Source organism: Colletes gigas, unplaced genomic scaffold, assembly GCF_013123115.1.
Source record: "Colletes gigas isolate AHSC1104 unplaced genomic scaffold, ASM1312311v1 Colletes_gigas_Sc00005, whole genome shotgun sequence".
Taxonomy (NCBI): Eukaryota; Metazoa; Arthropoda; class Insecta; order Hymenoptera; family Colletidae; genus Colletes; species Colletes gigas.
In genome coordinates this window covers 6,965,453-6,989,282 of record NW_025106634.1, presented here as the reverse complement: position 1 = coordinate 6,989,282, position 23,830 = coordinate 6,965,453, and the positions used below count along the sequence as shown (strand labels likewise).

At 46.2% G+C, this 23,830-nt stretch overlaps 1 protein-coding gene across 8 annotated transcripts in view; it reads left to right on the top strand.

The window, feature by feature from the left end:
* Positions 1–23,535, top strand: part of LOC122395338 (disco-interacting protein 2) — a 37,155-nt gene extending 13,620 nt beyond the window's left edge. Inside the window, exons 2-17 of one of the 8 annotated variants that reach the window (XM_043392814.1) lie at positions 1,540–1,611; positions 4,680–4,877; positions 7,504–7,641; positions 8,995–9,033; positions 10,826–11,086; positions 11,725–12,217; positions 12,292–12,628; positions 12,700–13,513; positions 13,588–14,018; positions 14,102–14,333; positions 15,425–15,537; positions 15,735–16,121; positions 16,382–16,717; positions 16,786–17,082; positions 17,155–17,708; positions 17,818–23,535. In XM_043392814.1, coding sequence (XP_043248749.1) covers positions 1,540–1,611; positions 4,680–4,877; positions 7,504–7,641; positions 8,995–9,033; positions 10,826–11,086; positions 11,725–12,217; positions 12,292–12,628; positions 12,700–13,513; positions 13,588–14,018; positions 14,102–14,333; positions 15,425–15,537; positions 15,735–16,121; positions 16,382–16,717; positions 16,786–17,082; positions 17,155–17,708; positions 17,818–18,070 — 4,955 coding nt within the window. In that variant the 3' untranslated portion in view covers positions 18,071–23,535. Of the gene's footprint in view, positions 1–1,539; positions 1,612–4,679; positions 4,878–5,678; positions 7,642–8,994; positions 9,034–10,825; positions 11,087–11,724; positions 12,218–12,291; positions 12,629–12,699; positions 13,514–13,587; positions 14,019–14,101; positions 14,334–15,406; positions 15,538–15,734; positions 16,122–16,381; positions 16,718–16,785; positions 17,083–17,154; positions 17,709–17,817 lie in introns of those variants that run through there. The other 7 variants (XM_043392813.1, XM_043392815.1, XM_043392816.1 and 4 more) reach the window with 7 other exon arrangements.
* Positions 23,536–23,830: the final 295 nt, after the last annotated feature.

Below are 23,830 nucleotides of genomic sequence, written 5' to 3'. Positions count from 1 at the left end.
GAGCGTCCCGCATTTTTATCCCGTCCTTACAACGCTGATCGTTTCGCCTTTCGCGCGCCCAGGCGTCCAACACTTTCTACGCTGCATTTTTCGAAAATCATCCGGTTGCGTAACAAGTTCGTTCGCATTTTCGTGGAAGAACTGGAAGTGGCTAGCCTGGTACCGCAAGTTGCCAATAAAAATCGGTTAATGTGATCTCTGGAGAAACATTGGTGGTAGAACGAGAATCGGTTGGAGAACAATTGCGTTGCGTGTCTCGTTAGGAAAGTATTATATCTTCAGCGTCGATGCTTCCGTTCCGAGGCGTTACGAGTCTTGCGGAATATCTTGTTTCATTAGGTTTTTACGTATGTCCGTGGAAAAATGTCTGGAGCAAAAAGTGACAGGAACACGTAAGACGTGCGATTGTTCTTGAAGAAATTGATAACGATCGCGAGGCAGCGGCTCTTGGAAGTTTCCTCGTAGGACGCAGCGCGTACGCTCGGTATCGTTGAAAGAAATTTAACGACAACTCCGTGTAACCTAGTTACGTTCTGTATCGGTGCCCGCGGTTGGAAAAATCGTGTCTCGGCCGTTAACCGATCGATTCTAAGCATTTTCTCGAGTTACGAGGCGTGACGCCGCGCCGGCATACCGACCCGTTTCGCGTCGCCCAAGACACGTGGGCTGGCTCGTTGCATGCAGAAATTCACAATGCACCTACCCTGTAGAATTTCATGAACGAAAAACACGTTTGTTTCGTTCCCATCGGCGTGAATCATCGTCGCGGGATACCTTTCGTATCTCATATTTACTCGTTAAAACGGATAAAGATCGAGAGATGTTCCTTGATAGCAAATTCCATTCAACGTTGGAATGTCGATATGTCGATAATTGGAAGGTTGTTCAAAAATGTCCATTTTCTCGTAAATCAATGATTCGTAATCGTCGCGTGTTTTGGTTTCCACTTTCAGTATCGTTCTACGAGTTCGTTTTTTTCGCTCGTCGAAATTCTACCGCACCGTCGACGGTAACAAAACGATCGGGGTAATTAGTTCTAGAGCAGTTTGCAGAGATTAGCATAATTAGGAGGGCTCGGAATGTCCAACGCTCGGGAAATTTCATTGCTCGCGTACGACGAGGTCGCCTCGAACCAGGCGTCTCCTTTTCCGACTCGTATTCGCGAATTATCGGCGTCGATTTCTAACGTTGGAACGAATAGCTTGGACGCGTTCACCGATCGTCCTCGGAATTCCTCGCGTCTCGTGCCGCAACGCGAGAACAAATTACTCCGAACGGGATCAGGCGCGAGGAGCTATCGAAAGACGTCCTTTTTCGGCCCGTCGATGGAAATCGGTCCGAGAAATTGCAGTTGGGAAATTGAGATCTTTCTTATTTAGTCACTGGTTCGGGAGCAAGGTAATTCAGCGCGCAACGATCCCCTTGTTTCTCCTATTTTCGCGAAAGACACGCGACGCGGCAATTACGCCGCTGGTAAACGCGACGAAATGACACGATTTTTTTTACTGCGAATAAATGTTTATCGATTTGTTGTTACAGGGGACATAACGCAAAAGGGGTACGAAAAGAAACGGACGCGTCTGCTTCAACAGTATGCCTCGAAGCAGCTGGGTAAGTCTGACTTTTCCTGTTTGCTCGCAAGAAACCTTAGCGAACATCATGCTCATCATCATTTTCATTCTTACCGAATCAGCGCGCGCGTGCGGACGAGAAGCTCCGATTTACGCGCTGTTTCCTGCCTCGTGTTCGCGAACGTTTTACTTTTATCGTGGAAAAATTCTCTTATTCTATTTATCTACTCGCTTTCCAACCATTCAAGTCGTTCTTATCGTTGCAAATAAACATTTATACGAATTACGAGCGACTCTAAAATGTAACCCTTGAGTGGACTCTCAATCTCAACCGAATTATTTTACATACATTAAGCAGTTATTAGTTTAAACTTGCGGAGGATCCAATGCATTTAAGGGTTGAAAGTAATAAAAATCATGCACAATGATAGTACCACCGATCGTAAGGTAAAACTTAGATATTCTCGGTCTGTGGACTATGGAGGCGTCGAGCAGTCGATGATCCACGGCGAACGGAGTTAATTCGCTTAATGGGGCTCGAGAAGAAGCGCGAAGGGTTTAATCGTTTATTTCCTCCGCCGGTCGGGGTCAAAAGCTTCACGAATCTCGCGGTCTTGTTTCTGTTTCGGAAGGCTTCTCGTCCTCGCGCTCGTATTGCGCCACATCCAGACGCAACAACCGATCTCTTGGTCGTCGTCGCGTCGTAATATTAATTGCGTTCCGATTCTCAAGAGACGCGCGGGCTTGCTTTCCGCGCACAATGCCGACAGATGCAATCGTAATGGGAATAAACGGAGGAACGAGCGGACACGGCCGCGTGATCCCCGCCTCGAGCACCGTTTTTCATCCGTCACCTTCCACCGGTTTTCCTCTCTTGCGCAATCACCTTATCGCTCCTCGTGAACCTCGTAAAGATTTTTTCCATCGATCCAACGACCGTATCTCGCTATCCTGGACACTCCTTGCGCGCGCGTTTCGCAATTCAGAAACGCGTGCCGCCGACACGACACCCCGAATCTCCTTGGTCCCTGCTGGAGACACGTCTTTGCGTTTCTTTCACTGAAAAGTACTTTATTACAATATGGCCGGTTGAGAGCCACAGTTTAGCTATTCTGCTTAAAACGATGTGTTGCATTCGTTGTTTAAAAAAAAAATCATTGAGATGGACTTGTTCCACTGTTTCGAAAACGGCAAAGCTTTGGGGGATATTAGCGGCTCGAACACCTTGGAGGATGTTCCTTGTTAGTCGCGGCTTCGTCTAGAGTTGCGATCGAACCGTTGCAATCGGTTACAACGAACGTACTGTTTAACTGTACCTGCATGCGGAAGAGTCACTTCCGCGTCATCCGCTCGTTATACGCGACATACGTTTGCTATTGTCGTGCGCGGGACTCGGGGCCAAAGGGGCTTACGACTTTCTCGAATCCTGGAACCGTCGTTGATTTTTAGTCGCCGGGAAAAAATAGAAAGAAATCGTTTTGAATTGCTCGAGCCACGCCGTTGCTGACCCGTTCCTTTTACCGCGAATCTTCGAACCGTGCCGGTTGCATTATGGCAATAGTGGTTTCTTGCGCGTTGCAGTTCGTTGGGTAGCCTCATTCGGTCATTATGACGCATTGTTCTTGGCGATGAGAACTAATTCGATTATTGTTTTCGAGTTTGCAATCTATCGTGGCATCGAACGTTTCGATATTCAAGTACCTGTTCTATACCCCAAGACATCGAATAAATTATATTTCTGTTAGAAAGCCACGTTTCTTTAAACGATTTCATATATGGTAAAATGAGTTATACGATCTTGGAGCTCGATATAGAGTTTTAAAAGAGTTACTTCGAAGCGCGATAAAATGAAGCAATATTTCGTACGTGGCAACTTAATTTTAATTCCGCCTAACGGCGTAACGCATACGCTGAATAATACATACTTGCAACAAGTATCGTCGGGCGCGTTGTTAACTCAGGAATGGTCGACACGCGTGTTTCACTCCAAGTATTATTCAAAATAGAAAAACACGAGCGAGACTAAGACTAATTAACCCTCGTACGCCGGATCGTTTTGACCTAGGTAAAGTCGTTTCCGTATTCTTCGAGTACGAGCGACCGTTTAATTGCATTCAGTTTGGTTCGCGACATTTTTTTTTTTATCTCTAAATATAATATATGCAGTTGCATCGACGAAGATAGCACGAATCTAACTGGGAAACGAGCAGAGCGCGTTATTTGCGTCATCGTACGAAAAAAGAAACAGAAAGACGTGTCTTTGAGGACGGGTTCGAGAAAACAGGTGTTTTACAGTTTGTGCCTCCTCCCCCCGCCGACGATTTATCTTGGCGTTTGATTCACGACTGTCCCAAGAGGTACACGTAACCGCGAACAAAAGGTAGCTTCCACCTGAGGACATATTACGTATAACCGGTGATTATCCTGTCACAGCATTGTATTCGCTGCTTCATCGGTTACAATAACGTTTCGTTGTCGTTTTTGAATGCCTTCCGACAATGCGACCCGGGTCAACGGTTCATGGATTCCCGTGTCCCCTGCACGCGATAGAAGCGCGCTAGCGGCACGCTGCTCGAAACGCTCGTGATTATTGAGTCGTAGCTATTCTTTTTTATACGCGTCGTATCTGGAATTGTCGGGCAAAGAAAAGAGCATTTAATTGCGATCTCAAAGTAGCGGGAAAAGCTATTTCCCTCGTTACACGGTTGTCCAACAGCATTCTATCTAACAAGGAGAAGCCCCGGAGGCCTGATGAGGTTTTGGACATAAACGACTTATAGTTTTTGAGATATTTAACATTAAAGTTATTAGTTAGATATTAGAAATTCGAGCAGACCGTGACCGCGAGATAATTCCAAAACGACGAATCAGAATGCTGGGTTTGCAAGGTCCAGGCAGAGGAAAGAAGTACCCCGACGCGAGCGGTCTCATTTTGAATTATTAGAACCGCTTGTACGCGTAACCGGGTAGCTGGGCGTAAACGCAGAGTGGAAAACGACGCGTTTCTCCCTCGTTTGAGAATCGGAACGGGAAAGAGTGCGGCGTAAGGTAGAGCGTGTGGGGGAGTCTGGAGGGTGGCTTTAGCATATGCACGTGTGTGGCGCACAGGGGCTGGAAACGATGGAGGAGGTGTCGGCGTCCTCGGTATCGAAAGGGTCGAGAGAACGGGGTATGGAAGCGGTGGTGGTGGAGGTGTCGGTGTCGGCGTCGGCGTCGGCGTCGGTATCGGTGTCGGTGGCCGACCACAGCCACGTGCACGCCGCACGCAACGTCGCGTCACGCACAACGAGAAGCGCTATCATTCAGGTAGCGCGACGCATTGCACGATTCAACGTTTTTTTATACATATCTTTCTACTCTTGCCTCTTACCACGCCTAGAGAACAATTAGAGTTCTAGATGCGGGTCATGCGGGATCTATGGCTACCTGCATCGGCGACCCTGCGATTTAGCTATTAGAGACGCTCTTAGTACTGTCGTGCACCAATTGGTTTCACTAGGAACACATATCGTTGTCATTAGCCGTTGGGATGCGTTGGTATGTTCGCCGACCAGTGTGCATTTTTGACTGTGTGACACTCCCACCCCCTCACGTAGCTTTATGTTTCTTTAACCCTTCTTTGTTTATGTTATAATCGAATCCCTTGTGTTCTTGTTCTTCTCCAGTTTAACAGATTCGAGTTTCACGGGCGAAATCATTCGACGTTGAAATCTGACTTCCGATCAAAGTTTCATTACTAAGGGTAAAAACGAGATTTTTTTACAGCATAAGGATTCGGTGAAACTTTTCGCCATTTTCTTTAACATTTCAAGATACGAATATTTTTTTTTTTTCGTTCGAAGAAGGGCTGTCGAGCGTGACGTGGATCGCGGTATCGGGCAAAGAGTTGAATTCGGGCGGTAGAAAAAAAATTTTTTTTTTATTAGAAAGGCAAGCGACAGACAGGGAGAGCCGCGAATAGCTGTCAGGCCGTCGAGCACTCGTTGGATAATTGCGATGCCGTTGGTCCTTGTCTTAATTAAGCGTGGGCACCCTCGGGCTGGGGCTCTTCGCGCCACTCGTTGGCAAATTTTTTTTTTTTTTTTTTTCGCGAATCCAATCCCCGGCACCGCCGCGATCACGAACGAGTCTTTTTTTATCGCGAGAGAGTCGCGCAAAGAAGGGATTCGAATCACACCGGGGGCAGAAATTTTTGCAAGAAGTCAGATTTCCATCCGAGAAATGTACATAGAAAGTGTTGCATCTCGTAGATCCGTAATTGTCCTGCTTCGCGGAGGAAATAGTTACCAACGTTGCGTGTAAATAGCGTGAACGTGTTTCAGCGAAACTGCGTTACTTTTTTCGACACGGTCGCCGGGAATCCTGTGTTGTGAGTGTGCACGGTTTAGATCTTTATCCACGCACGTAGATATATCATGTAACCATTAATCGTGGCTTTGTCGAACGAACCAAAGGATTCGTTTAACCGATTACATTTCGCATTATCGATTCAGTTGGCTTTTTTCTTTTCCACGAATACTTTCCATCATCGTCCGATCGCACGCGTCCGCTCTACGAGGTCAGAATTAGCTCCTAGAGCGAGCTCGGATCGTAGGCTTAAGCCATCATCGTATCACGTTTCACGATTCATCCCATAATTAATATCAGTAATCCGTAAATCGTCATTCTCATCAGTAGTGTTCAGACTTGCGTGCTTACTCAATCTCTTCGTGTTCTTAAAATGTGTAATCGTTGTACTGTAAATAATAACTGGAATTGTTACGTGACGCTTTGCATCGGATTGTATCTACCGAACGGGTGATTTTTTTAATAGCGTACATCGAGAAATCCCGGAAAAAAGTGTTTTACTTTCGGAGTAGCACGTATCTCGAAGAGGTTGACACGTTTTTATTGAATGTAGCTCGCTTGCTTGTAATCCCTCTTTCGTACCGATTCGAGCGGAGACGCTTTTACACCTTAGATACCTTTGTAATTCGACTTAGCCGGGACCGGTTGTTCCACCTTCGGCCGACTCGAGATCGCAAGTAGCCATTCGTCGACATTCTTGCGACTCGACTTGAACGTTACTCGATACAGTCATGGACTTGCCCGCGACACCTTGATTTTTCCGCGTTGGTCATTAGTCGACTCGTGGGTTGGAACATTGATCCGGGATTCCGATAAGTTCTCTTCTGTGTCCTGTTCGGACCACGATCGCGAGGACTCGTGACAACGTTTCAAAGATGGCTTACCAGATTTCGATTACTTTCTTCTCCTCGTTTTCATATTTCTTTTTTTTTTTAAGTTGCAAATGATTTCGTAACCAGTCTTAAAAATGCACAAGATCATATTTTACTGTGTTTGTCACTGTAGCCGTTCGGTGCAGGAAAATTCCTAGAGATAGATCGGACGATCTATCGTCCTTTGTATCGTTCTTCGCGTCTTCGAGAGCTGAGAAAGTTCAAATTACGTCGCGTCACAGACCCACCTCCTCGTCCGACCTCCCCCGCGCCAGTGCAGGGCTCCGAACAATCGATAAAAGTGAAATCGTCGCAGCTTCCGAAGGTGGAACGACCTCCGGTCCGTCGTTCAGTCTAAAGAAACGATTCCAACGTCGAGCACACAATTGCAACCATCCAGTTCGCAGGTGATTCGAGACAAACGGATCGTGCTCGCATTGAACGAGACTTGATTCGCGATTAATAAATGAAACCTATTTACATAAAACAGGCCTAAATTCGTAAGTTTCAACGTGGCCACGATCTTGGATATTCGTTTCGTTGCAATGAAAGTCGGACGAGCGTTAAAATGGCGCGAAACGGAGTCGTTTCTTTGGGTCGATTAGAAGATACAGTTTCGCTGGAAGGAACGAAATCGCGTTAGCTCCCCTGTCGATCCTCGTAGACCTCCTTTCTTTGTCTATGTGGCGTTGTTGTTGTTGTGTTGCATGCAGGAGGCCGGCTAGTACCTGGCGGGATCGCCAGTCCCCCGGGATCTGGCGGCTCGACCGGAAACACCGGGAATTCGAACTCGGCGGCTGCGAGACGCGGCAATCGCAGACTCACGCGCAATGAGAGCCGCTATCATTCCGGTGAGTACACGACACAGCTGGACGATCAAACGGTCTAAAGCGACGAAAAAAAGCGTTTAACGGGTCCTTAACCCTCGGACGACGTCGACTATGCGCGTATTATCGTTTACGCTAATGTACACCATAGTCGCGAGCCGATCCTCCGTTTACTCGACAGCCTCGTTCCGTGCCATCTTTGGCTTCGTCCTGCTTACGAAAATTACCGAGTTTTGCACTTCGATATCCACCAGGTGGTCCTACCAGAGTTCCTCGTCCCTAAGACACGAAAAACAGTTTAGCATTACGGCGATGCTCGAACGTTCTTGTATGTATTTTTGGTTTTCAGACGTATTTGTTGCGTGTTTTTTGCTTTTCCGTAGATGCTTCTCGTCTTAAATTGCAAACCATTCGAATTTTAAAATCAGCAACCGAGACTGTCGTCGCTGTCCAAGGGTTAATCCAGCAACCGTAGAAACTAAAACGCGACAGATTCTCGATCAATAAAACGCAACGCCATTTTACAGAATCTTGTAACCGGGAACAGTTTCTCCATTCGTTAAAATTAATATTAGCTTATACTAATTAAGCTTTGCACTCCTAGAATTGTTTTCAACACGATTTCCTAGCAACTTTAATTTTGCAACGCCGCCCTTGAGAATTGAAAGTCTTCTTTTTTCGCGGGCGAATTCGTTGCAAAATTGCGCGTCGATTTGATCGAGGAGATTCATCGGGGCTGATCGAGAGTACGTCGCGCGTTAATTAGACGTTAATAAAAAGATATCGGCGAAGACCAATTATCGGAGCCTAAACGGGTAGTAATTCCGCTACACTCGGAACGCTTGAAAAATCGTAACTCTTGTTCAAGTAATTGCGCAACATTAAGCTCGGAAATATGCTTTGCGAGTGCGAGGAATGTGCTTTCGGCGCGAGTGCTTTCTGCTCTGATAAAGCGTTTCCTGCGTCGAACGCGTGCAATTACTTTTGAGCAAATCGCGGAGTCAATAGCCGCGAGCTGCAAAGAAACCGGTTGGGTTTTCCGGGTAACAATGGTATGCAACCGATCAGAATTCCGTCGTATTGTAAATTCGGAATGTTTTGCCTGTAATTGCACGATCCCCTTCGATCCCCTAACTGTTCGTAACAAAAAGAATTCGTGCCTCCCTTTGATCGTTCGACCAGCGTAGCATTTTCCCTACCGATCGCTTGCCAAGCACTTCTCGACGCGCGGAAGGGAACAATTTTTCAGCAGAGTCGGGCAAATTTCATTCACGAATAATCGAATAAAAAATTAGACTTATTCATCTACCCGATCACCCCCCCTCCCCCGCTCCCCCTATTACTTGCGAATAAAATTTTCCCAACTCTGTCCATTAGGTAATGTACACGGTGGTTCGTTCGTTTTCGTCGCCCCAGGTAAGCTTTTTTTATTTTTAACACGTTCACTGCCACGCCTGTTTTCCATGTCTAGAAATATCAACGTTTATTCCAATTTTACTGCGATACGTAAACAGAAATACTCGACGGTGCACTCGTCATTCTATACCGTTCCCAATAACGTTGTTTAAATATTTATGAACAATATGGTACGTTCGAAAGGAAAGTTGTGTGCACGTAACGCCGGTCACCAGTGACCACCATGTATCGACGTGATTTCATATTTGTTCGACGGTGCAAAAATTAAAATTAACCCTTTGCACTCCTTCGTCGAGTCCCATTCGACATTTTTTCAAGTCCAAACCAAACAGATATCATACACTTGAAAATTACAAAATACAACAACAGTGTAAATAAAACACTTATTTTAACAGGTAAATTTTTAAAAGCATTGGGAGCCGCTGGTAACAAAATTGGAATATAATTTGGAGTGCAAAGGGTTAAAGAATCCTCGTAAATGGACCCTGCGGATGTGATCTCTTGCAAGTTGCCTCAAGTTCCGAAAAAGGGTATTGCTCCATGGTTGGAAGTAACAGGCACGTTCGAAGCGACGAAAACAAATAAACCACCCTGTATAATAAGCAAACGGCACCCGAAAAATCTCTGTCGGTGGAGCTTTCGCGGCGTGCGTGTGGCGAAGCTTGTAAATTTTCGCGCGGTGCTCGCCGGAACGGAACGAAAACCGAACGGTTCTCCGTGCATAAAAGTCCGCATAGAAACTTCATTTATCTAGAGGTAGAGCGAAGGCAATCTCGCACCTGGTGCACCGTTACCGGTCGAAGAGGACGAACGTAGCTGGCGGAAGATAACTAGGTGCCTATTCGAGGAATGTCCGCGCGCGTTTACACGCAAATACGCTTCGTGTCCGCTCGATGCAACGTCCTTTCTCGATAATAGTAATCGTCCCCAACGCTCTGTGCACCCACTTTTAATACGTAACGGAAAGGGTACACGTTGGTACTAATCTTTCGATTTTCAATCAGTCTCCATACGGTACTTGAATCGCCACGGAATATTTTGGAATTGTATAAGAAAAAATCAAGTAATTTTAACCCTTAAGTGGACTATTCGTTTAATATATATCGATGTAATTATTTGAAAATTTATTTAATCCTACATTAGTTCGTAGTTTGAGATTGAAAGTCCACTTAAGGGTTAATCTCCGTACAGTTAAGACAGTTTCTTATATACGCGATTGAAAAAGTTTCACTCTGAATTTCACGGGTATTTTTTAGATCGGAATAACTAATGTTTGCAACGTAATATAGAGAATATAGAGCGAAACGCAACGGAGACCAGGCGGATTCGGTCAGCGAATCGGCGCGTTTCCGGTCGAGGTATATTTGTATCGTTATATTACGACATCGGGACGCGGTTTGTTACGAGAGAGGCGGTCGCGCGATCGCACGTGAGAGTGCACACGCAGCGATGGAAATAAGATAATTCGATACGGTGCTTTCCTGAGAAATTCCGGAATAAATAGTTCCCGGATGCGACGGCCCCTCGATCCGCGATCCCGAAGCCCGCGAGGAAACTTTCGAAAAACGCGTAGATAAATGAAGTATCTATCTGTGTCGAGCGACGAGCGGGTCGCCAGGAATATCCGAACGACGAGCAGTCGTTACACTTTGCGCGAAGACCCAAGCTCTGCATAGTCGAAAGTACAAGTTGCCCGTTTCAGGATATCCGTGCGCGTGTCGTCTCTAAAAGTACAATGCGACCAGAGTTGTTGAGAAGTTATGTAGTTGATCGTTCGACTCTGAATGCACAGAGGTGCGCCAGGAGGCGGTGCAGCAGGCACTGGCGGCGATGCAGGGTCGCCCGAAGCCGTCCCTGCCGATGCCGTCTAAAAGAACATCCGTGATGGCCAGGAGTCCCGACCGGGACCGTCGCGACAGCGGGGAGTCCAGCAGCGACGAGGACAGCGTGGTCACCGAGGAGAGTCCCGGTGCTGGTGGTCCAACGGGTATACCTCCTTCGAATCTAAATTTTTCCATATTTTATGCTCGTCACTCGGGGCCAAGAATCACCGGTACGCCGCAATTTACTTCGAGTAGCCAAACCTTTAATATAGAATGTACGAATAATAACTCGATCCGTTACAAATGGCCGCGCCATTCCGTTTATCGCGTTAATACGAATGCGTTGTCGAGACACTTCGGTGGGCATCGGGATGCTCGTTCCTCGACGATAGATCATTAGACTTCTCTAAGAGCCTTCGCGTCGCACAGTGTTCTAAAACGGCGATTTAAACCCGAAAAAAGTCCAATCTTCATCAACATATCGTTGCAATCATTTTTGATTCTACGCATTTTCGAGAAAAAAATTCAAATAGTCGTTAAATTCTTCGACAAAATTAAGAAATTTCAAATCGTACTAAAAAAATTCCTTATCGAAAATATAATGTGTAACTTGGAATTTTTCTGTAATTTTATTCTCTGTCTCACTTCCTCTTGCGTTCATTTGCAAAGGGTTTTCGGAACACTGTGCTTCGTTTCGTGCAGAAGTCGTTGCAAATACCAGGGTAAAAAAGGAAGAAAATAGTTTGATATCAAAATATTTGTGAGAGTATCGGCTGTCGATCGGGAGATGGTGTCCGTTTTATATATCCCGGTGAATAATGGCGGAGGCATTGCTCGTGGTCGGTGGAGTTTCACGTTGGGCTTTTAGGCACAGGATTGTCGGACACCAGCAGCACCGGTTCGGCGCGTGACACGCCTCCGCCTCCGAGACCACCGGCCAGGAGACCTCCTGGCGCGGACATCACGGACATCGCGGAATACACGCCCCATGCCTACTGCAACATCCAGCCGCCGGACGTGACGCACACGAGCAACACGCCGGCCGCGCAGCAATCGACCAGGCGACCGGGCGCCGATCGAGTGAACCGCTACCACGTCGTCGAGGATCAGAACAACACCGGGACCACCGGCCGCTGGAAGGTCTCCGCGAAGATCCAACAGCTGCTGAACACGTTGAAACGGCCCAAGCGACGACCGTTGCCCGAGTTCTACGAGGACGACGACATCGAGCTGGAGATCGCGGCCAATCCGAAGGACCCGAATGCCCCTAAACCCGAGGGCGGTTCCATGACCTCCGCGGTCGGCGAACCGTTCTCCGTGGCCGCTGGTTTGCCCAGGTCACTCGAGGCCGCTATACAAAGGTGAGCCTCCCGTGCTCGCCACTAGAGGGTTCGCGCTCTCACTAGCGATAATAACAACGATTCTGGATGCGTAGGTATGGATCGGCAACGTACAAAGCGCCAGTGGCAACCGTCCTGGATCCTAACGGCAAGCTTTGCGTGACGCTCACTTATGGAAAGCTTCTAAGTCGTTCTCACAAGATAGCGTACACGCTGCTGAACAAGGCACTGAGTCGCGGGGGCGATTGCTGCCTGAAACCTGGCGACAGAATCGCCCTGGTTTATCCGAACAACGACCCGATAAGCTTCATGTGCGCCTTCTACGGCTGCCTTCAGGCTGGCATCGTACCTGTGCCGATCGAGGTCCCTTTGACCCGTCGAGACGCTGGCTCGCAGCAGATCGGCTTTCTTCTGGGCAGCTGTGGGATTCAGGTTACTAATCGCCAACTGGAAAAATATAACCAACCCGAATAAAAACCCGATAACCAAAAAATCCTTCGTAGGTGGCGTTGACCAGCGAGGCTTGTCTGAAGGGGCTACCGAAGACCGCAGCCGGCGAAGTGGTGGCGTTCAAGGGCTGGCCGAAGCTCCATTGGTTCGTAACGGAACACCTGGGGAAAACGCCGAAAGATTGGCTACCGCCGCCGCGATTGACCGACGATACACCCGCGTACATCGAGTACACCACGGACAAGGATGGCTCGGTGATGGGCGTGACGGTGACCAGATCCGCGATGCTGTCCCACTGTCGGGGCTTGACGCAAGCCTGCGGGTACACGGAGGGGGAGAACGCGGTCTGCGTTCTAGATTTCAAACGAGAGGTCGGCCTCTGGCACAGCACTCTGACCAGCGTCCTGAACGGAATGCACGTAATTTTCATTCCGTACGCTCTGATGAAAGTAAATCCCGCCAGCTGGATGCAAATGATCACGAAGCATCGGGCCAGCGTGGCCGTGGTAAAGTCCCGGGACCTTCACTGGGGCCTCCTGGCCACGAAGGATCACAAGGACATCTCTTTGTCGTCGCTGAGACTGTTGTTGGTAGCGGACGGCGCGAATCCCTGGTCCCTATCCTCCTGCGACCAGTTCCTCTCGGTATTTCAGTCCAAAGGCTTGAGACCGGACGCCGTCTGTCCGTGCGCGTCGTCGAGCGAAGCATTGACCGTCTCGGTTAGGAGACCGGGTCGCGCTGGCGTGAACGCGACTGGACGCGGCGTGCTCTCGATGTCCGGACTGAGCTACGGCGTCGTCAGAGTCGATCAAGAGAATTCCCTGACCTCCTTGACGCTCCAGGACTGCGGTCAAGTTATGCCCGGAAGTAAGTTTCCATCCAGATATCCGAACGACTCGTTAGCCATCGAATACGGTAACGTTTACCTTGACCCCGAACAGGTATCGTGATCGTGATCAAGATGGAGGGGCAGCCGTTCATTTGTAAGACCGACGAAGTTGGCGAGATCTGCGTGCACAGTTCCACGACCGGGAACCAGTACTGGGGGTTGCAAGGGTTAACGAATAACACGTTCAAGGTGGCCCCGCTTCAAGCCGACGGGAATCCGCTGGGCGAGGTGGAGTACACTCGATCTGGTTTGTTAGGCTTTCTCGGACCTGGCGGCCTGGTGTTCGTATGCGGATCGCGCGATGGACTTATGACCGTCACGGGAAGAAAGCACAACGCCGACGATATAATCGCCACGGTCCTCGCCGTCGAGCCTATGAAGTTCATTTATCGCGGTAGAATAGCCGTGTTCAGCGTACGCGTCTTGAGGGACGAGAGAATATGCGTCGTCGCGGAGCAGCGACCCGATTGCAGCGAGGAAGAGGTACGAATATACCTCGCGATAGCGATGTTTAGTTTGTCGGAGGCCATATAACATTTTAAAGTAATATGAGTTTGATTCCTCAGAGTTTCCAATGGATGTCGCGGGTGCTCCAAGCAGTAGATTCGATTCACGCCGTTGGAATATATTGTTTGGCGTTGGTTCCGCCTAACTACCTGCCGAAAACGCCGCTCGGCGGTATTCATCTGTCGGAAACGAAAAGACGTTTCCTAGAGGGTACACTACACCCGGCTAATGTTCTGCTTTGTCCGCACACTTGCGTTACGAATCTACCGAAACCACGCGAGGTCCATTCAGGTAAGCGGTCGCACATTCACCTGCGAGTACTAAGTACCCGAGCTTCAGGTATACCGATAAAGATTACGGACTTTTTCGATGAATTACATGAATGTCAGCAAGTAAAAGGACAATATATACACACTTACCTATCTCGATCGTAACATTCCTTCGTTTCTCTTTACGGAATCTAATTTAAGCGACCGCGGTCCAACAAATTGGCGAACAGCTCGACGGTGACACGCGACTTGGAACGAAACACCGAACGATTCCGCGGGTAACGATCTTTCGCCAGTTTGTTCGATCGTTTCGCCAAGATGTTTATGAGAATGATTAATGAGAGAATGAATGAGCAGTTGTTCGGATTTCATTTTTCGTTGAAAGTCCTGAATTAACACGCGAAGTAACGTAACACTTTGCGCTTTCTTACAAAGTCGTCAGTAGGCTTTTAGCAACTTAGCACAGACATACAAAGTATATAACCGTCTCTTGCTACATATCATGTATTGTTAATCCACCTTACCACCGAAATAATTTTAACGCTTAGCATGTTATTCTATTATTTTCGCCCTTCTTTCTTTTGGCTGAGCTCCGAACACCCTGTAGTGATCCAACGCTATACATAGACGAATTACACTTGGCGATGTCAGATTCTTTCCAAATACATCGTATATACAGAAATAATGTACTCTATTCACAACTTTGCTCGTCACAGTATACACAGTTTTCTTTCACAAAGAAAAGAAAGCTTTTTCGAACAATTACAATTTTTTTCGTTTTTTTTTCAACACTAACGCTTTGTTGATTAATTTTACATCGCTGTATTATCGTATTTCTTGAGAAGCACCGAGTTCTATTTTCAATTCTTTCTTTTTTTTTTAATTTTTTTCTCAAGTACGTACAGTCCATGGAACGTTACGAGCACGCCTGTACAAGGACGTGCGTTAATTGCCTTTCGACGATAACGAACCAGTTCACGAACGTACTTAGAGCTTTGATTTTCCGGCCTCAGTCAGGGGAGAGTGTGTGAGCTACTCATTATTGGGTTGAGTGTTTGTGTTGGTTTACTAACGGAATGGTGCGGGGGCGTGTAGCGGGGGATTCTGTTGCAGACGTTGGTCCGGCCAGTGTCATGGTGGGCAACATTGTTCAGGGTAATAGATTGGCCTCGGCTCAAGGACGGGATATGGGCGTCTTGGACGAGGACAGTGATAACGCTAAAAAGGTTTGCCTCTACAAAGTTTGTAGAAAGAATAGAACGATACGAGCTGTAGATTATTCTTCTGTTCCAAAGAATGTTTCATAGTATTCCAATGGATCGGGTAGAATTGAAAAAAAGATAACGTTGATAATCTACAGACCTTACCGGAACACTTTATTGCCAGTTTTACGGTACCGTCATTTACGCGTTGAATATTTCAGTATCAGTTCATCTCGGAGATCCTTCGATGGCGTGCAGTCAGTACCTCCGATCACGTGATATTTACGTCGTTGAACGCGAAAGGAGCGGTGGCGACTTCCCTGTCCTGTTCTCAGCTGCACAAAAAGGCCGAACGGATCGGGAATCTTTTGTTGGATCGCGGACGGATCAATACCGGCGACCACGTGGCGTTAATATTTCCGCCCGGTACAGATTTGATATGCGCGTTTTACGGTTGCCTGTACGTTGGAGCGGTGCCAGTCACGATCAGGCCGCCTCATCCTCAGAACCTCCAGACCACTTTGCCAACCGTGCGCATGATCGTGGACGTCAGTAAGTCTGTGCTCGTGCTCACGAATCAGAATCTCCTGAAACTGCTGAAAACGAAGGTACACCGATATCCCATGGATTCTCGATGCTTTGCGCGCAGGCTGTTTCATTTGTTTCGATCGTCGAAACGTAGCGGGACGAAGTCGATTGGTCCAAGCCAATATTATCAGTTTAAACAGTTAATAATAAATTTTCCCTGTGGGACCGATCGAAACGAATGAATCGCCTGCACATCTTTATGTTTTCTACGACTGCTATGCTGCTAATCCGATCGTGTTCGTAACTAATTAAACTGGTTCGTTGACGATGCAATGCGCAGGAGGCGAACAACGTTGTCGACGTGAAGAGCTGGCCGACGATTCTCGATATGGACGACATGCCAAAGAAGAAGCTACCTGTTATGTATCGGGCTCCTACGGCAGAGATGCTGGCTTATCTAGATTTCAGCGTTTCGACCACGGGCATGCTCGCAGGAATTAAAATGTCCCACGCAGCTGTTACGTCTCTGTGCCGTGCCATGAAACTTGCCTGTGAATTGTATCCATCGAGGCACATTGCTCTGTGCTTGGATCCCTACTCTGGATTAGGATTCGCGTTGTGGTGTTTGAGCAGTATATACAGCGGACATCATTCCATACTTATACCACCGTCGGAGGTTCGTTTCCATCAGATGTTTAAAAATTTTACAAAGGAAAGTCGTTATCTGCAACCATATGTGTCTAGGTGGAAGCAAATCCAGCGTTGTGGCTGTCGGCGGTCAGTCAGTCCAGAGTGAGAGACACATTTTGCTCTTACGGCGTAATGGAACTATGCACGAAGGGTCTCGGTTCCTCCGTTCACGCTCTGAAAGCACGAGGCGTCAGTTTGGCCTGCGTCAGAACGTGCGTGGTCGTTGCCGAGGAAAGACCGCGGATCGCCCTCACCACGAGCTTCAGCAAACTTTTCTCCGCTTTGGGACTGAGTCCGCGAGCTGTGTCGACCTCCTTCGGATGCAGAGTCAACACAGCCATTTGTCTACAGGTTCGTATTATTTCAAATCCTTAAAATGGTCCTAGCAAATAGCACTGTTAAACATTGCTGTTTTCGAAACAGGGTGCATCGAGTCCAGAACCGTCCACGGTGTACGTAGATCTGCGCGCGTTGCGCAACGATCGCGTGTCCTTGGTGGAAAGGGGTAGCCCTCACTCTTTGTGCCTCATGGAATCGGGAAAACTGCTTCCCGGGGTAAAAGTGATCATCGCCAATCCGGAAACGAAAGGACAGTGCGGCGACTCTCATTTAGGCGAGATTTGGGTGCAATCCGCTCACAACGCTAGCGGCTACTTCACGATCTACGGCGATGAGAGCGATTATGCGGATCACTTTAACGCTCGTCTCGTGACCGGAAACACGAACGAGGTTTACGCCAGGACCGGTTATCTCGGTTTCTTGAGGCGTACCGAGTGTGTTCAGCAGTCGGTTATCAGCGACGTTCCCGGCGACACTTCCGCGGCGGAAGCGGATCTCGTTCCCGGCGACGCCGAGTTGCACGACGCCGTGTTCGTTGTCGGTGCCCTCGACGAGGCTATTCTGCTCAGGGGGATGCGATACCACCCGATCGATATCGAGAATAGCGTCATGAGGTGTCACAAGAAGATAGCGGAATGGTGAGTGAACGATAGCACACGGCTATTCCATAAGCGATTCGTTCGTATCTTGATTCCGATCTCTTTCGATGGATTTTACTATATAAGGAAGCGTTTGTGTGATTCGCAGCGCCGTATTCACGTGGACGAACCTGCTGGTGGTGGTGGTGGAGCTGGACGGAAGCGAAAGCGAGGCTCTGGATCTAGTGGCGTTGGTCACCAGCGCCGTTCTCGAGGAGCATCACCTGGTGGTTGGTGTGGTAGTCGTAGTGGATCCCGGAGTGGTCCCGATTAATTCGCGCGGTGAAAAGCAACGGATGCACTTGCGCGACGGTTTCTTGGCGGACCAGCTGGATCCGATTTACGTGGCATACAACATGTGAACGGTATCGGGACACCTGGGGAAAAAGGCATCGTACAGCGAGCGTCGTCGGACCGACGTCGTGCCTTCCAGTAGCGTCGTATCCGTTCTCGTGTCGGCGCTTAGGCGCTCACGGCTCAAAGTCGCGAGCTGTCTGTCAAATTTTTACCTTTCTCCCGGAAGGATGACGACGATCTCTTTACAGAGAAGAATCTGGTACGCGTCGCGAGGACTCCACGCACTTGTCGGACGAGCTTCGTGTCCGAACAATATATTTCGCTCCTTTGAGAAAGGAACTCGCGTATTCGCGTCGTTCATCGCGTTAACTTATACCGAGGGGTAAGAGAACTTCGAAACCGTATTGAAAGTAGTCGGTGCGAGTAATTCGCACGCGATCGAGAAATCGTGTTTCCGCACGGGGACGTTCGTCGACGAAACAGAGAGAAACGACTGACTCTTCCCGTAACGAGGTCTATGCAACGGCAAAACGACGTGCAACAAATCCACTGGAAACGATACGCACAGCGCATTATCGACGCCCGGAAGGTTAACGAGATTTACTTTACGTAACTGTACGTATTTTACCAACGAACCATCCGGCGGCGAAATAGCACACGCGCTAATTCAATCCCCGGAACACCTTCGAACTTGAAACTGCCACGGCGAAAGTACGAGCAGCGCGAACGCCGGTCGACTGTGTCGTCGCTAGAATCGTGCTTTTATAACGCCGTATATTACCTGAACGCCGAAGCGACGGATATAGTGTCATTCGTTATTTATAAAACGACATCGGAACGGTAGTGAGCTTTTTTACGAGTGAAAAACGAAAAGAAAAAAAATGTTATTTTAACGGAGAACGGGCGATTTCCATCGGCGAGTCGCTCTCTGTTCGAACCAGACGGTTGTTCCACGAGCTATATACAGGTATACAACTATCTGGTGTCTATTAGAGAAAAAGGGTGGGGGAAAAAAAAAAAATGAAAAGAATTTGATACACACTTTGTCGTAGATTCGTGTAGCTTGACGGATTTTTTACCACGTAAAGTAACGATTAGTCAAACATAATCTATACTCTATCGTAACGTGAGAAGTTTTAACTGTCGACAACTTTTCTAATGTATCGTCGCTGAAAAATATACACATACACACGTACATACACACATGGTTCGCTATCGCTCTGACTGTATCTGATTTTATGGGATTTTGTTACGTGACACGGCTTCTACGTTATTGGTATTGTACAACGATTTTTGACACGAGTCGATCCGGAAATAAGACCAAGCAAGTAGAGTCCGGATCGATCAGAAATTTTTCATGATATTTAGCTGCATCGCGCACAACACCGCACTTTTATACCTTTAAAGTATTTATATTATATTATGCAGCTCGCAATGATAATCGAGATGCAACGTTGTTCGTCCGTTTTATCCCGACAAAAATTTCAATTTCGTTCAATAGCAGCGCACATACGAAAAACAATCGATATATTTTTAACTTTGTAACGTCACAGGCCGATTCATTGTCTGCTAAGAGGGTACACTTGAACCCTTGGAGGATGAGGTTTAAAAAATACGCATGAAACGAAGTCTGTCCATCCTCTAAGGGTTCGTACCACGCAGAAACCTGATTACCTGGCCAATTTCCAATGGAGAGGACTAATCGCACTAAGGCAAATTCGCATCTCAGGGTTTTAGGCCGTTTCTAACGAACGGCGATATATTTGAGGCTAAATATTTAGAACGGCCCCCTTTTGGATGATATTTAAACAAAAAATTAAATGTATATTTATTTGTTATAATAGCTGATCGTACAAAACTGATAGTTAACAAAAACATCCAGTTCAATCCAATCATTGAACGTTCAATGATTATATTTCCTATAACTATCAATTTCGTACTGTTTCAACAAATACAAAGAAAGTACAGTAGCACAAAGGATTACAGTAAAAATGCAAGTTAGCTGCATAGTGTCGATGCGTTTAAACTCCACGGTTTTGACTTCACTAGATACATATACGGAAAAGTTACCCTCGAACCATGAACATCGGCGAAGACACGCGCCAAAAATTTACACGCAAATTTTCCCTTTCTCTATTCTATATTTCTGTTTCTCCTATTTTATTTTCTTTACGCACAAACGCGTTCTCGTCATAGAACCGGTCCTCTCGACCAAAGCTCAATCTACGTAGATCGTCATCGTTGTCGCGACCGTCGACTTTCGGGGTTATCAATTTTATTTTTAGACTTCCTCTACTTTTATTTATTCGACACAACGATTTCTAATTTTTTAAATAGAGCTCTGCTATTTCTGAACCATTATTTGTTACAGGGATTGAAAACGGTTGTAAAAACTGAAGCGACAGTGCAATAGTTCTGAAAGAATTTTAGGTTAGGAACACATACGTGCTTCGATAATAAGAGTGGCAGCTATTCCTGTTCTAAATTTATTTTGATACTAGATCGTTCCAAGATGCGATCGATATAATTAATAAAGAAAGATTACATAAAACCTTCCAGGTATCATATTTTTTGGCTGCTAAATCGCCTAGGTTATTTTGCATTAGCAAATCCCGAAAGTCGACCGCGCGTTCTTTCTCGTTTCCTTGGAATTTTATTATTCTCGAGACTTTTTTCTACCGATGTGTACATTTGTTGATAGTTTTATAATTTTATATTCTTATTTTAAATGTAACGGCACACGCTGCATGGCGTGCATAGGCCCCCGGGTGTGTCGTGTACGATTATCGCGAAAAGCGCATTGCAATTCGGACGAGCAGGTTCGCCGATCTTGTTTATATCGTTACGAGGCTCGTGTTAAACTCTCGACGAATTGTTGTTTTATCATTTATTATTAATAGATTCGTTTGATACTTGTCTGGAATGCGAAGTGTGTTGCGTTGTATGTTGAAAGTACGACGAGAATAAATTCAGGACGTTAAAATAGTATAAACATATGCCAGATACGAGCTTGTTTGAGTTACGATATATTTTGTATTGTATCATCCACGACGATTCGAAAATGAAGAATGTTTGAATACGAGCCTCGACTCGACGGCAGCTTCGTTAGCGCGATTCGCAAATTAATAATTAATTGTCCTGGACGCCCGTTTACAGGCGTTCATGTAAATAAGTATTGGAAGTAGGTGAATTAGGGTCCCTTTTCTTCGACATGTGTTACATTTCCGAGAGCTTTTGCACTCGTCAGCCACGAGCACTATTTTATAACCTTACATAAAACGCGACTGAGCAATAGAACTACCGGTTTCGACAAATTTTGTTTTTGCTAAATTTGTATCGGCAATCGCAGAGCTCATAAATATCATTTATTAGCATTTCATATTGAATTTGATAGATGTAATGATATTAATATACAATTAAGGGGGGACATAACCTTTAAACATTTTCATGAATTTATTAAAAGAAAACCACTTGGTAAATTAATTTTTATTTTATTAAGAGTGGGATTTTAGCATATTTTTAGAATTTTAACATTTTGTAGAATTAACTACGCTGTTTTAAATGAGAAAGTAACTTTCGTTCCAGATTCGTCAAAGAAATGTTGGTTAAAACCGACGACCTTGCTGCCGTGACATTTCCCTGTTAAGAGGAAGATTTCGATCGCAGGTATATACGCTTTTCCATCCTTCTTCTTCTTCTTTAGGATTCCTGATATAGTTTTCCGCGTATGCCGTTCTAACCTCACCATATTGAAAGCGTAAAATGTTTCGAGTGCAAAAGGTCTCAAGCACGTTTCTATTGATTCGTTACCTCTTCTTTTTTTTTTTTTAATGATTAAGGTATCGTGCCATCTCACCTTGCGTCCTTTTGCGCTTTCACGCACGAGGAAACGTTCACTATACGACTAACAGCAAATTTGCGTTATTAATCCTGCTGATTAACTATTCACGGTTGAATTCTTTGCATCCAATAGAACTTCGCCGCATCGTCAAAGATTATAAATCGTAATATTTTAATAAAGTACAATGAATAATATTACGTTGCCTTTTACAAGCGTATCGAGTTCTGTTACGAGAGAAGAAAAATTTCTAGATTTTGTCATTCCGACCAGTTGGTTGTATTACACTCTAGAAAACAATAAATACTAAAACGCGAATGCTCGGACGCAACAGTTAGTCGAGCGACAACGTTTCTTTCTGCGCGAAAGATCCGGAATCACAGCAATGCACCCCCGATCACGCTAGGAATGTGCAGCGTCGAGAAGTTTTTATCGTAACCTGAGCAAACGATCCCCATTTCGTCATTTATCTCTGCAAACAACGCGAAAACACGAATGAAAACGCCTTTTGTTTCCGTAATCGCTGTTAGAAATACGTGAATACGATCTACGAGTACAAATCGAAACCGACTTTACTGTACAAACGATCGTACAGGTACGTTCTCGATCGGAGATTGTAACGAGTATTCGATAGTTCGGTTCTTTTACGGTGTTGTATTCTATGGCGGTCGGTACGAACTCCCATTTGCAAAATCCTTCGCACGCCATACTGCGTGAAGCTCTTACCGAACAATTTAGAAAGCACTAACAATCGTATTAACTATCGAGAGCAAAAAAATGTGTGTCATTTTTGTCGTCGAACTCGAGAAAGTGTATTCGTTGAAAGTACCATCGTATACGTGTGCGGTAATTTTACGTTGTTTTTTAATGACACGCAATAACACCGATCAGGATTACCGAACAGCAAAAAATAAGGGCGAGAACGTTACGCAATCCTACGAGTGGAGGGCTGAGAGTGCGTGCGTGCGAGGAACTTGGTTGTATTATGTATAAATGTTGATAACTAGTTGATAGGAATGTGGAAGATACTTGTCATCGTTAACGATCACGTGCTATCATGCTGGTCCCAAAACGCGAAGACCGGCTATATGGGATCGACGAATCCATGGATCTCTTTGGAACGGTACCGCGTAATCCTGGACCGTGCAAAATGGTCCAAGGCTGTGTAAATAATTACCCTGTACCCCAATTGCGTTAGAAGTTATTAAGGTACGATATACAATAGTATATATTACCACAGAATAATATAAACGGTCACTGTCCTTACCAAGCCGTAGCATTTTGCCTGTATCAGTCGGACGAGGATATCATTATTAATACTTTCGCGCGTCAGTCTTCCGCTACCGGGCATACTTTTCATCTCCCGTTGTCTCTTTGATCCAAGATGGTAGCGGAGGGACGTAACGCCAAGTCGAAACGGAAGAAAAAAAAACAGACGATAGAAACGTCGTAGCAATTTCTATAGTCCGTAGCGGACTTTTTTTTCTTGTTTAAAGCAGAATGGTGAAAGAAAGGAAATGTACTCGACCAGTGTCCCTTACGGATGGTCATAAGCGTCGTGTACCTCGTGTTACGACGTAAAATCACTCCCGAGAACCCTTTAAACCGAGCGCCTCTTTGTAATCCACTCGATATTCACGAGGAGCTTCGCGAGCTAACATCAATAAACGTAATGTACATTTTTTGCAACGAGCCTCGACTGTTTTACATCCTTGCCTCGACATCACCTTTCTTACATCCGTGAACCAGAATTAAACAAATTTTATTCCACGTACGTTTCGTTCGTGCACTTGTTTAAAAATTAGAATCTGTAAATGAATCTAAAACCGTGGTCTACGAGCGAAGAAAATAATCGTGTCTAAAAACACGAATAAGTTTTACGTTACGCGAAAAATGTTTCGAGTTCTCGGACAGCGTTGTTCTCGCCGGCTTTAAAGCACGCCGGTTCGGCGATTTTTTGCACGATAGATAACGAAGAAGCGCGATT